The sequence below is a fragment of the Tiliqua scincoides genome, chromosome 1 (genome assembly GCF_035046505.1).
Source record: "Tiliqua scincoides isolate rTilSci1 chromosome 1, rTilSci1.hap2, whole genome shotgun sequence".
Lineage (NCBI taxonomy): Eukaryota > Metazoa > Chordata > Lepidosauria > Squamata > Scincidae > Tiliqua > Tiliqua scincoides.
Window position 1 is genome coordinate 58,144,792 of NC_089821.1, and position 14,959 is coordinate 58,159,750.

Sequence of the window (14,959 nt, forward strand, 5' to 3'; positions counted from 1 at the left end):
GTTGAATGAAAGTGCCTTCAGCACTCAGAAAATGCTTGATTTCCTTTCAGCTGTATGCGATGATAAATCCCAGCGTCTTCGTCACAAGCCTCTTGGCGCTACTTAAAAGAAAATGACAGGAAGGTGCAGTCTACTTCTCTCCTTCCCTGCTCCTGTGGAGAGTTAAAGTCAAGTTTGAGAACGTAACTTGACTCTTTAAAGCAAAGCTTACCAAGTGGAGTATATCAGAGAAGCCAGGGGACCAAAGGCCTCATAAGAAGAGCATTAAGGTTTTGCAGAAACGACAAAATTTAGGGTGGTCCTAAAACTCAAAGGCTTCTGTTTACTACTAAGGCCACCAACCATCTGGTTTTTAGAAAAGACAAACACACAGAAGTGGTTTGAAGCTGCATCTTTGCAAAGAAATGCTGCTTTGGCATGGTATCTGTTGTCAAACTTTCAGGAACCTGCATAGCAAATGTAGTTGAAGGGGACAATTAATGGTCATACTGATACAGAATGTGCACAAGCTTAAAAATGGCCTCCAGGTGACGAAGGCAGGGAAGATTTTCGAAAACCTTCTCCACCCCCACCCCCCTTCAGTCTATCGATGTGCTACAAATTGCTTGTGGGCTAGTAATGTCTAGGATGATTTATGTTGTCCGTCTAGTAGCAAAAACTGGGATTTTAGGGTAGAGGTTTTCTACATTGTTAGCTTCCCAATGTGTACCGGTAAGCCTGGATCATTCTAATGACTTATGGTGTATGTTCAGCAGTTGCCTATTGAAATCTCATCCTGTTTCTTTTTTTAAGTTCTTTATATTGAGATTGATACAATGGATATTTTAAACAGCCATATGAAGGCCGAAGAAGCTTTGAGATAGCTGTTGAATTTGTGAAGTGGGAATGACTGAGTAGATTCTCATTTACCATTTCTTATCTGCTTCATTCTAAACTGTTCCAGTACAATTTCTTTAGTATTTTTTGAGTGAGGGCCTGAACTTCAGCTTGAATCATTTATGTGTATGGGGGGGGGGGGGGGGAATGGAGCAACTGCATTTTAGGATTCTTGTTTTTATGTAGCACTTTGTATCCTCAAGATACTATTTTTTTCTCAGCAACAATTTGACTGCTGCTGAATGAAATTGCACACTAACACTGCTAGACAAAACTAACTTAACTTTTTAATTATGTCCACTTATGGGACTTAGGACCAAATCCTATCCAACTTTCCAGTCCTGGTGTAGCCATGCCAATGGGGCGTGCACTCCGTGGCGGTGGTAGCAGCGAAGAGATCGTTCTTCTCTGCTACCATTGCGTCTGCTGATAGCCGTCCGGCAGAGCTGTTCCGTGTGGTGCGGGGCCTCCTTCATCAGGCCCCTCCGGTAGTCCAGGAGGAATACACGGTCAGCCGCTGCGACATGTTTGCCCAACACTTTGCAGATAAAATCGATCGTATTCGTCGCGACTTGGATGCCACATTGACAATGTCTGATGATGTCCCCTTGGCAACTGCTTGTCCAGTGTTGTGGGATTCTTTTCAGCTTGTGCAGCCTGAGGATGTGGACAGACTCCTTTGGAGTGTGAGGCCGTCTGCCTGCCTGTTTGACCCTTGCCCAGCTTGGCTGATTAGCGCTGCCTGGGGGTGACTGTCTGAGTGGACGGGGAGGGTGGTCAACTCTTCCTTGGTGGAGGGGACGTTGCCGCTCGCCTTGAAGTGGGCGGTGGTTCGCCCCCTCCTGAAGAAGCCCTCCCTGGATTCCACTGTGTTGAATAACTACCGGCCAGTGTCCAACATCCCGTTTCTGGGCAAGGTCATTGAGCAGGTGGTGGCGACCCAACTCCAGAGGGTCTTGGATGAAGCGGATTATCTGGATCCTTTTCAATCTGGTTTCAGGCCGGGCTTCGGAACGGAAACTGCCTTGGTCGCCTTGGTGGATGACCTACGCCGGGGACTGGACAGGGGGAGTGCGTCCCTGTTGGTCCTGCTGGACCTCTCGGCGGCTTTCGATACCATTGACCATGGTATCCTTCTGGGCCGATTGGCCGAGTTGGGAGTTGGAGGCACTGTTTTGCAGTGGTTCCGCTCCTACTTGGAGGGTCAGTCCCAGATGGTGGTGCTGGGGGATGCCTGTTCGACACCCTGGCCTTTGAGGTGCGGGGTGCCGCAGGGTTCAATTCTGTCCCCCATGCTATTTAATATCTACATGAAACCGCTGGGAGAGGTCATCCGGGGGTTTGGAGTGAGGTGCCATCAATATGCTGATGACACTCAGCTCTATCTCTCCTTTCCTCCAGATTCCAGGGTGGCGGTTGAGGGCCTGGAGCACTGTCTGGAAGCAGTAAGGATCTGGATGGGGGCTAACAAGCTGAAATTAAATCCGGATAAGACAGAGGCTCTCCTGGTTTGGAAATCCTCGATGCAGGTGCTGGATTATCGGCTTGCTCTGAATGGGGTTGCACTCCCTCTGAAGGAGCAGGTTTGCAGCTTGGGGGTCCTCCTGGACTCACAGCTGCTCCTGGATTCCCAGGTGGTGGCTGTGGCTAGGGGGGCCTTCGCTCAGCTTCGGCTGGTGCGCCAGCTGCGGCCGTACTTGGATCGTGCAGACCTGGCCACGGTGATCCATGCCACGGTGACATCGAGGTTAGATTATTGTAACGTGCTCTATGTGGGGCTGCCCCTGAAGACGGTTCGGAAACTGCAATTAGTGCAGAATGCGGCAGCCCGTGTGGTCACTGGAGCTAGGCGGTTTAACTCTGTCAGTCCGCTTCTCCGGGGGCTACATTGGCTGCCCATTCGTTTCCGGGCCCAATTCAAGGTGCTGGTTTTGACCTTTAAAGCCCTATACTGCTCTGGGCCAGGATAACTTAGAGACCACCTACTCCCGTACAATCCGGCTCGTCCTCTCAGGTCATCAGAGAAGGCCTTTCTACAAGTGCCGCCACCCAAGGAGGTCCGGGGGGGCGGCTGCAAGAAATAGGACCTTCTCAGTAGTGGCACCAACATTATGGAACTCCCTTCCCCTTGACTTAAGAATGGCTCCCTCTCTTGAGAGTTTCCGGCGAGGCCTGAAGACACTGCTGTTTACACAAGCCTTCTGATTCTTTGGCCTTTTAACATTTTTTACACATTTTGTAGTTTTTACAGGCCTGATTCCTCTGTTACTTGCTCTTTTGTACTCTTTTTAGTCTGTCTTTTAATCTGACTACTGTTTTTTAAGGTCGCTGTTAATGTGTTTTTAATGTTTTTATCTGCTACTTGTCTTAATTTATGTTTTTAAATGTGTTTTTTATATGTTTTTAGCCGCCCTGGGTCCCTGTAGGGAGAAGGGCGGGATATAAATAAAGTTTATTATTATTATTATTATTATTATTATTATTATTATTATTATTATTATTATCCTGTGGTGGGAGGGTAGTTCTGGAGGGGCTGCATTGCAGCTGCACTGGGGCTGGAAAGATGGATAGGGTTGGGCCCTTAGTCATGTGTGCAGAGAAACTTTGTCATTTAACATGATTTCTCAGAATGGGATTACAATATAAAAATTACTGGCCAAGTAAATTATACTGCAGAATTGATAGCATGATACATCGTAAGTTAGCAAGGATTTTTGAAGACAGAAGCTTCAATTTTTTCATATCCTTCCAGATTCACCATTAGTCTAAATCTGCATCATGGGACCTACTTTTGGTTTTTTGGTTTTTTAAAAAATATTGGTTCATCTGTAGTTTTCTTTCTTTTTCCTCTGCCTCCCTGGTCTTTCTCCTTCTCTTAGAAAACAAAATAAAATGTAGTGCAACTGTTATGACCCAAACTGGGTCATGACTCATCAACTGAAGACCATTAATTGCTCCAGCACCTGGAAATTATGTATGATAGGTCACAAGGCAATCTCCATGTAATTAAGTGGTCAAAATGTCCTTTTCATTGGGTTGCTTTAGATGATACTTGATTACCCTCGCAACCAGCCTTGCACTATGACATATAGTATATGTACCTACAGTGCAGGCACAATGCAGACATGCGTATGGTCCAGAAAATTTAGTCTGAAGTGGCTTATTGAGTTAGGAAAATGTGGACCTCTGTCAATTACATATAACTGTAGAGATAGAAAATGGATGTTGTATCAGAGCCCAAGATCTCTGCTATTTTCTGGCATCTGACCCACAATAGCAGGTTTTCACTGAAATCTTAGATTTCAGGAGTAGTTGATTCATTCTGCTAGCCCCTTTCTGCATCAGATATTTTATTCATAGGCATGCACCTTTAATTCATGTGTAATAAGGTCATGAAAGCAATATGCAGGATATGAGCAATATGCCTTATGAGTGAAAATTATAACATGAGATTGTACGTTTCCAGAACTTTATCAGGTTAGGTTTTGACTTTCCAGTTCACACTGGTACTTATGTTGATCGCATATTTTGATGGTTTATTAATGTATAAATGCATAACTGCATTCGAGTCCAGGTTGTCTGGTTGTATGCTGTGCATCGGTGGCTAAGTCTGGGGGCTTTTGCTCTTTGTACTTAAGAATAATCACCTAAGTGGTGATTATTAAATGTTGTTTCAAACACTCAGAAATGCTTGAAACCATGGAGTTTTTGTTTTCCTTCTCATTGGATGTCGTAGTTCTGCTGGCAATTTTGATAATCCACAAGGTAATAAGTGAGTAATGGTACCCCTTTTAGTGAGGGCGACTGTTTGACCTCTCGCATGAGCTGTGGGATGAGGGCTTTCTCCACTGCTTGCTGTTTCACATCCATGATGCAGTAGCAGCAGCAAAGGAAAGGTCAGCCTTGCTTTGTGCAAGGTCTTTTATAGGCTTTGAGCTATTGTAAGACCTTCATTCATTCATATAAGTTCATCTTTAATATATTCATTTATGTATACTTATGTAAATGTATTCAAATTTTAAATGTAAATTAATTCTTTTTTTTCCCTGGCCCCCGGACACAGTGTCAGAGAGATGATGTGGCCCTCCTGCCAAAAACTTTGGACACCCCTGCTTTAACAGAATGCTATAAGCAGGCAAGCTTATAGGAAAAACAAGCAAGCAGGTAGGCAGGAATGCTAGAGAGACACAGCAGAATGTCAACAGGAAGCAGGAAGCTAGGAAGAGACATGCTTGCTCAGTGCCACTGGTAAGAAGGGGGGAAAAAACGTGATGGAGGCAGGGAGCCACAGAGAACTGTATCCGCTGATACTGGATCCGTGGCTGGGGCAGTGGCCACCTGTAATTCAGAGAGTACATTTTGAGGGTTGCAAGGTTACAGTTTTTGTGATGATGTTTCCATGTATTTACAAGTATTTACTTTGACTTTTTTAATTGAAATTTTCATGTGTGTAGAGACTTGTGACCTTTTTTCAAACATCAGAAATAGTATGATGATGAAATATTCAGAGAGAATTCTGTTAAAATTATTTGACTGTTAAGATCTTATTGTTAAGATGTTAAAACCAGGCTCCTAAACGCTGGCAATCACCTTATCATACCAATTTCAGTACTAAGCCTAGACAGGGGAGTTATAAACAGTTTCTTAATAGGTTCAGTTCTTCAACAATAGATCAGGTGGCATAATTCTTTTTAAATAATAGGTCATGAAATTGAATTGCAGGTTGTATTTCATGCAAGCACCAGTCTCATGCAAGATACCATGCAGCTTTCTGAATTTCCTCTCTCACCCCCATGCAAAACATGAGCATGAAATCTTATGAATAATGTGCCATGTATTTTTCCACACAATTATAGTGTTAAAGTATTTCTATATATTTGAAAGTATATGCTATCAATGTATATATGCATATCAAAGAATACAATACACACTCTGCTGTAAACTTTAAAGAATATTTAATAACTTCTTAAAAAATAATGTATTGTTTTTTTTCTTTCTTATGAGGTGCACGAAAATATACCATTCCTTTTGTTGCAGCAAGAAAATCCAAGTTATCGAGGAAAGCTACAATGTATAGGAACAGGTAACACTTAAAAAAACAAACACCAAAGAAATTTATATTCAAAATGGAACCCGAAAGGAAAACAAAGCTACTTAGTTTAAAAATATCTTGAAAAAAGATGGTAATGGTTTCCAAAGTGTAGGATGGAGGCGCTGAGTTGCTCCAATCTCACACATTATCAGTGGGATTTACGGCCTTGTAACACTTTTAGGCTTGTAACACTTTTAGGCATACGATGTTTTAAGTGCCCGTATAAAAATGCAAAGTGTGAACCTGACAGGTATACTTATCAAGGTGACATGGTTGCTGCAACAGTATGGACCAAACCGGATGTGATATACAAGTATATCACACCTGATTTTTTACTAAGTCAAAAACAGCCTTGGGGAACTGTGCGCTTCAATGAAAAATTTGCTACGGGGAGGGGTTGCTTAACTTTTTCCCTCAGGCTGTTTTTTCCCCCCTGCTCAAAACCACCCCCTCAAGTGGCTTTGCTTACTGCAGTGGAAAAGATGTTTTTCCTATGGGAAGAAAAGTAGCTAGGTGTGGCAGTTTGAGAAGAAAGGGATCCTGAGGCAGAAAGGGTTAGTAGTTGCAGAAAAGATGTCCGTGACCATGTTTCACATCTAGCGTGGACCCCTGTCAAGTGTACACTTGGTGGCAAACCATGTTTCCCCACATAATGTGCAAAATGGCCCTTAAAAACACTTAAGGCTGTAATCCTGTGCACAGTTACTTGTTCGGAGTAAGTTTCATTGAGTAGAGTGGAACTTACTTCTGAGTAGACATGCATAGAATTGGGCATGACGCATGCGTCTTTTATATTCAGAAAACACAGCCAGTTCTTCGGTTTCCTCTTTGTACCACACATAGTGCACCTGTGAACTCCAAGTATATAGCAGTTCCTTTCAACATACAGAATCCTTCTCTCTTGGAATACAGGGCAAGCCCCAATGCCCAGGCCTCAGCCTGAGAAACCTTTGAGATATCATTGCACAATCTTCCAAAGACATTTATGTGCCTATTTCTAAGGTGCGTACCCTTCCATAGCATCTATGGCCAGTTTTCTTTTGTTGCTGTTATGTACAATTATTGTGACCAAACAGCAATACAACGGAAAGAAAAACAAGTGTCATAGCATATATTCATAGATAGAAATCTGTTATCAACACCATGCTGTAGGGAGCTCAATAATACCTTTTTCCCCACAGATAATAAAACTGGGCGGCTATTGATAGTTATTTTACAGTATATTAAAGCACACATCGTATTAGATATACAGTATTCATTGTAGACACACAACGACACGGTCCCAATGTATGACAGATGGAAATGCAAACCCACATCCTAATTCTATTGACAGGATTACAATAAGCCCTTGGGCCATGGACCAGAAATTTAAGCACCGAGGACCCAAACCTGTTTGTTTAGGGGCAGGCTCAGCACCTTAATCCTAAATGGCTTTGGTCATGTGCATGTACATTTAAGAGCCCTGTGCTTATCAATAAGGTAGAAAAGCACCTGCACTGGCTTCTTTCATGTTGCTTCGAACAGAGGTGTCATTAACAAACTAGTCTTGAGGTGACCCTTACCTTATAATAGAAGAGTAAGTTATCAAAAACTGTATGTTGCTTATTGTGGATGCATTAAGTAGGAAATTGCTTATTCAGAAGAAAAATGGTCTTCTTCCTCAAACAAAGCAGCAATATACTGAAGAGGACTGGAGTGTGGTGGCCAATGGACTATAGAAAGTGAGGCTACAGTGAGAGTTCATTGGTGTGTGTGAGCTCGTGGTCTTGAGCTTTGGCGGCTGGTGTTGGATGAGCTTCTTTCTTTACCTCTAACTGTGGCTGTTTCTGCATGATAGGCAGCCAGCATTTTGCCAGAGCACCAAGGTTGGCAGTGTTATATTAGTAGAGACTCTCTTAAGCAGATCATTTCACCTACATGGGCAGCCCTTGACTGTCAGTTTCCATTCCTTTGGTTTTAAAAGTTAAGCCCATTTACTGGCTCGGCCAGTCCCATAAGATCTCTCTTGACAGCAGCTTTAAAAAAAAGTCAGCAAGTTATTTCAAGGATTCACACAGCAGAAGAAAGTTTCGTGCATTCGGCAACTTGTCTTCATTTTCCGTTCCTTAAGGCCTAGCATTATAGATGGCCCCTTGATCTGTTAACCAAGGTGCATCAGAATAGATTCACAAAACATAATACTTGCTGCTTGCTGCCACAAACCACTCTGCTGAGAAGAGGTTTTGAGCTGCTCTATGGTTATTGTGCAGTTTACATGATTTGTTGCTGGTGTTGGAGAAATGGCAATCCCTACATCTCTGTGGTGGGTGGCAGGGACTTGTTAGAAGAACGGCAGGGCTGCTTTTCGAAATTTCCAGATGAGAGCATGCTGTGATGCTGCAGAATCCAGGTTGATTGGCACTGCTACCTGCCTCATCTTTGGAGACCACACTAGAAAATGATTAACTGAGACCTCTTGTGGGAGCCCTCTCCTCCCATTCACTACTACCAACTCCTCCGCTGAGCCGCCAGGACTGCTGTGTTAATTTTTAATGATGGGGACCTCCACAAATAGATTTCATCTGTCTTATCTTTTAAGATCCAATGTTTTATTAATGTGTTCACTCCATTATTCTGCTCTTCAGAGATGGGAATCCACACGCTGTCAGCAGAAATGCTTGTGAATACAACTGTGGTAATGAGCCATGACAACAACTAACAGCACTCCTGTTGCATTCAGACTACAGGGAAGGAAAGGGAGCAAAAACCACAGGAAGATAATATGTAAAATATTGCTTGCAGACAGAGTAAAAGTCTGCACTGGACAAGAGGCAGAGAGGGAGTTTAGGTGAATTAGAAGAGGCCTGAATTTCTAGTTCTTCTTGTGGAGTTTGTGTATGAGTTCCATACACAACTGCGTTTCACTTTTGTTTTACTTGCCCCTGGCTCCTTGCTCATAATCAGCATGGTAGGAAATATGTTCTAGCTTTGAAAACTGTTTCGTGTATTTTTTGCTGAGAGACATTCTGTAAAGCTTTTTAGACCATTGGCAGTTAGTGCTAAAGGGGTCAGATCCAAACATACACTTCATGTGTTTCTTGAGTGCTTATGATAGCAACAGTATTGTTTGCCCACACAAAGAGATGCGGTCCTAGGTGCTGCTCACCATTTTATGATGTTTTAAGCTCTTCACAAAATGACTTTTCCTAGTTCTGTTCAAGATGGTTATGGCGGAGCCATTTTTGAATGGACTGCTAGAGTTCAGCTACTTGGATACATCTATGCTACAGGTTTTAAGTAGGTTAGCCATCATTCCTCATCTCAGGTAGCCATAGGAACTATAGTGGGGGGAGGGGGAGAGAGACTAGAGCTTTCTCCAGAATTGTCAGCTCCTTTGCTAAACGAAAATTTCCAGGATTGTGCCTTGCAGGCAATAGAGGCAAAACTGCCTTTTCAGACATGGGAAATATGTAATTGGTCATGTGGACTAGTTTCATTTTTCACAGGTGCAGAGGCTCATGAGTTCCTCAAAGTTGTTAGAGCTTAGCTGTTAAATATTCTGTTGAATGCTTAAACTTTTGGTAGTCAGAAGTACTGATCAGAAGTGGAAAAGAAGCAATAATATTGCTTGAGCATAATTTTAACTGATGGGAATGTTTTGTCTACACTTAAAGAGGGGGGAAATATTTACATAAATGCATAGCATTTCATACAGGGCTATGCATGGCCCCCAAATAGCATTAATTTGCCAGTGTGGAGAAGGCGGACTGGAATTACATGCTACCGAACAGCTGATGGGTACTAAACAGGGAAAAGAATTGCATGCATATAGCCCTAAATTGCATCTTTGTGAGAGTGCTGACGGTTTTTTGTTCTAAGCTGTGCTGCTGGAAAGCTTGACAATGATGTCATCACCGTGTGCTCTGGAGCTGCCCACACACAAACACTGTACCACTCCACATGCTTCCTGCGGCATCGTGATCTCAAAGTCTGCTTTCACATTGTTACATCAGAGCATGATATGAACACACACTTTGGTTTAGGGCATATTTACATATTTAGTAGCACATTTGTTTCTCTCAGTGCTTGGCTACACCCAATGCACCCCTGTCTTTTTGTAACCACCAGCACAGTTCCCTTGGTAGCTCATATACTCTTACCTTGATTGACACTGTAGTATAACTACCAGATCACTCTCATGGTTGTTCTGACCCACCACCACTCACTGTTCTGCCCCAGTGTCAAGTAATTCCGGTGGCACGTGAATTAATGCGCCACCGGCGTTTGCCTTGCCCTCCCACAAGGCACAGGAGGGGCCAGCCCTTGCAGCCTATTGGCTGGGGGCTCAATGGATCGGGGCCACATGCTGCTGCAAGGGGAAGCCTGCCCAGTCAGGACCAGCCAGCGATCCCCTACCCTTTGGCAGTCTGAGGTTAGCTGGTCGCCAATTGGGGCCAGGTAGGAATTTTTTGCCATCAGCCTGATTGGCATAATGCTGGTGATTTTTTTTGCCTACCCCAGACTGTGGAGTTAGGGGCAGAGTGGATGTCAATAGGTCTCACTGGTCACTTTAGGCAGGTATCGTGTGGGTTTTGGGTAGGTAAGGATCATCTTGGTGTACACCACAGGGTGGCAAGGGCTGGGTGGACTCCACACTTGGTCATGCTGGCATTCCTGGCTGGGTGAGGCAGGCTGGATGAACCTCGGCCTGGTGGCAAAGGCCCATCGCGGGTTCGATCGGGTGGCCTGAGCTAGCCTGCCATCCTGACCCTACGGGGTGACAATGAAGGGGGCGGCAGGCTTGTACTGACGCTGCCCAGGTAGTCTGGTGTGGTCGCCCAAATTGCTATAGGGGGAGGTAGACGGGCAGCTCCGTTTCCCCCATGTAGAACCCGCACGACCTAGTGGTTAGGCCCTGTTGCAATTTATGGTGTAATTAAATAGTTAATAAAGTGGCCCTTTGTACCATGTGACCGTGCCTGTGTCTTTATTGGGGGTGCTGGGTAATGTAGTATCCCAAACCAAGTGCCTAGGCATGAATGTTTAGCATGAAAAAGAGTGTATCTGCTCAAAAATACTGTCTGCTACTGTGGTCTGGCTTCTAGCCCTACTAGCCAAAAGGCTGAGGTGCAGTGTAGCTTGAAATCATTTCTCTACTAATAGTGGCTTCAGTTTCCATTAACACAGGGAAGAGAAACTGAATTATCACTACCTATGTAAGGTTGCTGCTTTTGGGGGTTTTTTTTGCAGTGACTTTTTTTTTCCACAAGAAGGGGAAATGGTGCAACCTTCTGTACAGTTCCTAGAAACCCCTTTTGATTGAGTACTCATTTTCGGAGCATGTTACTGCTCTTTTACAACTTCCGGCTCTGGATCATGAAACTCATCCCTGGTAAACCCCCTCCTGCTTTGAGAGGGAATTATCACCTACCAAGTTAATGAAATGATCCACTGGTGAGAAGTATCTGACAGCTCTTTATGGAGCTTTGTCTAGAAAAGAGTGACACGCACAATAAGTAAGTTTGAAATGGGGAATGACATTTAAAAGAAAACCCAGAGGAGAGTGATAGAAAGACAACTATTCGTTTCCTGTTTACCAAAGAAGAGATTGTATCTGAAGTAATTACTTATTTCCCAGTGGCCTAAATTTCTCCTCCTAATAAGAAATAATATTCCACTATTTCCTTCTGAATGCATGGTCCCTTAGAATACAAAACAGGTAGAAGAAACTTCCCTGCTTTAGAAGGCAGCTGCTAAACTACTTCGCACTGCTTCAGAATGCTCAGAGCTTAAAGTGTGTATAGTCTACATTTCCACACATTTCATACTGTTACTGTGCTGATTTAGTTTATAAGACAGAACCCATTTTCAGTGTACAGAGCTTAACCCAGGATCAGTCCTGCACCAGCTCAGAGAGCACAAAAGGGATGTGACTGTTTTAACTAAACTAGAAAACTCTCCCAAAGGTGCCCCACTCAGTGATAGAAACTTGAGAATTCAGAAGTTCCTGATTCCAATGCACTGTGTACAAAGACAAGTTGTTGTAAATACTTTCAAGTTACTCCACATCCTTTATACACATACTGACAAATAACTTGACTTTTGGTAGTTCCATAATTTGCTGGATTCATCCTGCTGAAAAACTTCAATTAGCTAGTAGCCTGCAGATTTTTTTTAAAGCAGCCTCTTCACAGTTGCCCCAGTCTGTGCAAAAGAGAGCAATTTCTTCTTTCTTAGCTTTCTCGTTATTTAGAGATACTCTTTATTTTTGCCCAAGCAAGTTTTGAGTTCCTTGATGTTTCTTTAGTATGGTGGTGATAAACTAGGGTGATTCACAAAATTTCCAGAGAGGATATACACAGTTTATTTTACATAGGAAAAAAAGATGATTGAGCATTGAGGAGGATTCCTCTTGCATCTCGTAGAGAAGGGGACGGACACGGCCAATGAACTCTGAATTGGGTTTTTTATGCACAGTAAGTATCTGCCTTGACAACCTGACAGTACATGGTCATTGCAAATGTCAATCCAAGAATCTGTAGGCACAAATAAATCATCAAAGTTAATTGTTATATATATATTAACAATTGTTATATATATTACAAGTTTGAATTATAACTTGTTTCTTATCCTGTCACTTCAGGGTGAGCAATATGTTTAACATAGTGTTTCTCAAAGTGTTGGTCAGGACCCACTAGGTGGATCCCGAGCCAATTTCAGGTGGGTCCCCATTCATTTCAATATTTTATTTTTAATCTATTAGACTTGATGCTACCATGGTATGTGATTGCATTTGAGGAAATGTTACAGACCTGTAAACAAGCTACTATATATATTCTTTTAACAATGATAGTAAATGGGACTTAATCCTTGGTAGGACTGCAGCCTAATATTGTTAAAAATTTTCCTGCTTGATGTCACTTCTGGTGGGTCCTGACAGATTCTCATTCTAAAAAGTGGGTCTCAGTGCTAAATGTGTGAGAACCACTAGTTGAACATATCTAGAGAAAAATTACTTTTTAAAGTATTCCCTGGTTACCAAATGCATCCCAATACTAAAGAAAATGGCATTGTATAATTCCAGAATAAAATCAGTTTATCGTCAGCATCTGCATGGAAAACAATAGCCACTCTGATGAGTTTCTTTACCATTTGTGCATGGAAAATGCTGTCACGAGGTCTGTCTAGTCCTAGGAATTGTGACAGCAAGCAGGGAATTGACCTCAAAGTCTGTGTGCCCCAGGGCACTTGAATGTTAAATCACAAGGAAGGGTAGCTATGTTGGCATGTATGTTGTGACACCTTAGATACTGATTTATTATGGCACATGCAGAATACATCTAAGGAAACTGGATGTTTCACACAAAATCCAGTATGACAGTAGCCCAAGTTGGGGTACAGTCTTCTGTGCGAAGTTCTTCTGTACAAATTTCACTGAAATAAATCAGAGCTACAGACCTCATAAACAACTTTCCCCAACTTTCCCCTGCATGCAATTAGGTTATGTTCCAATTGGTTTAGCAGGATTCAGACAAACAAGCTGGGTGTAGATATGCAACATTGAGGTTTTTCATTACAGACAAACTGGTTTTACAAATATTCCATCTGGCCAGGGAATGCTGAGAACTGGTTTTGTAAACAGTAGGAGCTTGGGATATTTAAAAGGACTCTTAGCACCCTCACCAAAGTGCAATTCCCAGGACATATTGGAGAAAACAGATATACCTGCATCGTAAGACAGATGTTGTTATTCTATTTTTTCCAGAATAATTATAATTATTCTAGAAATATAATTATTCTACTGTATCTTTAGGCGGCAATGCAACAAAAAGTTAAACAGGCTTAAACCCACTGACTCAAATACAGTGGCATAGCTAAGGGGGTACAGGGGGTAGCAGTTGTACCGGGCATCAAACTTTAGGGGGGCAACAAGCAGAGCTTGACACTGATGACCAAAATTGTGAAAATCTTGGTATGTATGAATAATAACATCATGTTATATATCACTGGAAAGGTCATTTAATGCAGAATGCAATGCAACAAACTGCACTGGAATATCTGTATTATATCAAAAGTTATGGTGAATTAACCAGAAAATGAAAACACTACTGCCTTGTGGAACAAAAAGTGGATTTGCTTAACTCCAAACTGACCTATGAGTGCCAATGAGATGTTGTTATGATACACCATGGAACCAATAACTTTTTACTTATTTACTTAATTAGATTTGATTTTGTCATGCAGGGGAGGCTACAAAATCTTCTTTGATCCTCGATAGCAGATAGATGCCTTAGTGATGCCACTGACTGGGGGGAGGCAGCAGAGCAAGTGGGTGGTGAGCTGCTGGGGGAGGAGGTGGGTTCCTCCCAATTTTCACTAGTTAAAAAGTCCAGTTGTGACGTCACTTCTGGTTGTGACATCACTTCCAGGGCAACATTTTGAGCTTGACACTGGGCTACAAGATCATTAGCTATGCCACTGCTCAAATAGTGTTAGGCATGTTTAACACTCTTTTGGACTGTGGTCTTAGTTTACTTCTAAGTAGGGTTGCATGTTTGTTTCTATGCAGCAAACTTTTAACTGTTTTAATGAGTAGGAGATTGAGTAGGAACAGGAATCAAAATGGCACATTTTGATTGCTGGGGCTCTGAATTAAAGCAAACATGTTTAATTTCTGAGGCAAATTGTTCCTAATGTGTTGTAACAGTGAACTTAAAAAGATATTATTGATGGTCTTTTCTTCTATGAGCAACTAATAGCTTTTCTTTACAAAACTACAAGTCCCACACTTCTGTCAGTCTCTCAAGAAGGCATTTTAAAAGTTTTGGCATTATGAATGATTATTTAAATTTAATTGATTACTTAAATTAATGATTATTTAAATTTAATTGATTACTAATTAAAGAATTTAACTGCACAATCTATTTTAACTGATCAGTTGACAGCCCTGATTCCAAGTAAATGTAATTTTCATACTGCAGAGCAAAATATATTGCGTATCTATTTAAGACT

At 42.3% G+C, this 14,959-nt stretch overlaps 1 protein-coding gene across 9 annotated transcripts in view; it reads right to left on the reverse strand.

Annotated features, from left to right (window-relative positions):
* TSPAN4 (tetraspanin 4) overlaps window positions 1-14,959 on the reverse strand; it is a 375,697-nt gene that overhangs the window by 5,953 nt on the left and 354,785 nt on the right. For 2 of the 9 annotated variants that reach the window (XM_066610285.1, XM_066610259.1), the window contains one exon: window positions 5,815-12,483. The exons of the other annotated variants lie outside the window; for them this stretch is intronic. In XM_066610285.1, coding sequence (XP_066466382.1) covers window positions 12,415-12,483 — 69 coding nt within the window. In that variant the 3' untranslated portion in view covers window positions 5,815-12,414. Of the gene's footprint in view, window positions 1-5,814; window positions 12,484-14,959 lie in introns of those variants that run through there. 9 annotated transcript variants of the gene reach the window in all.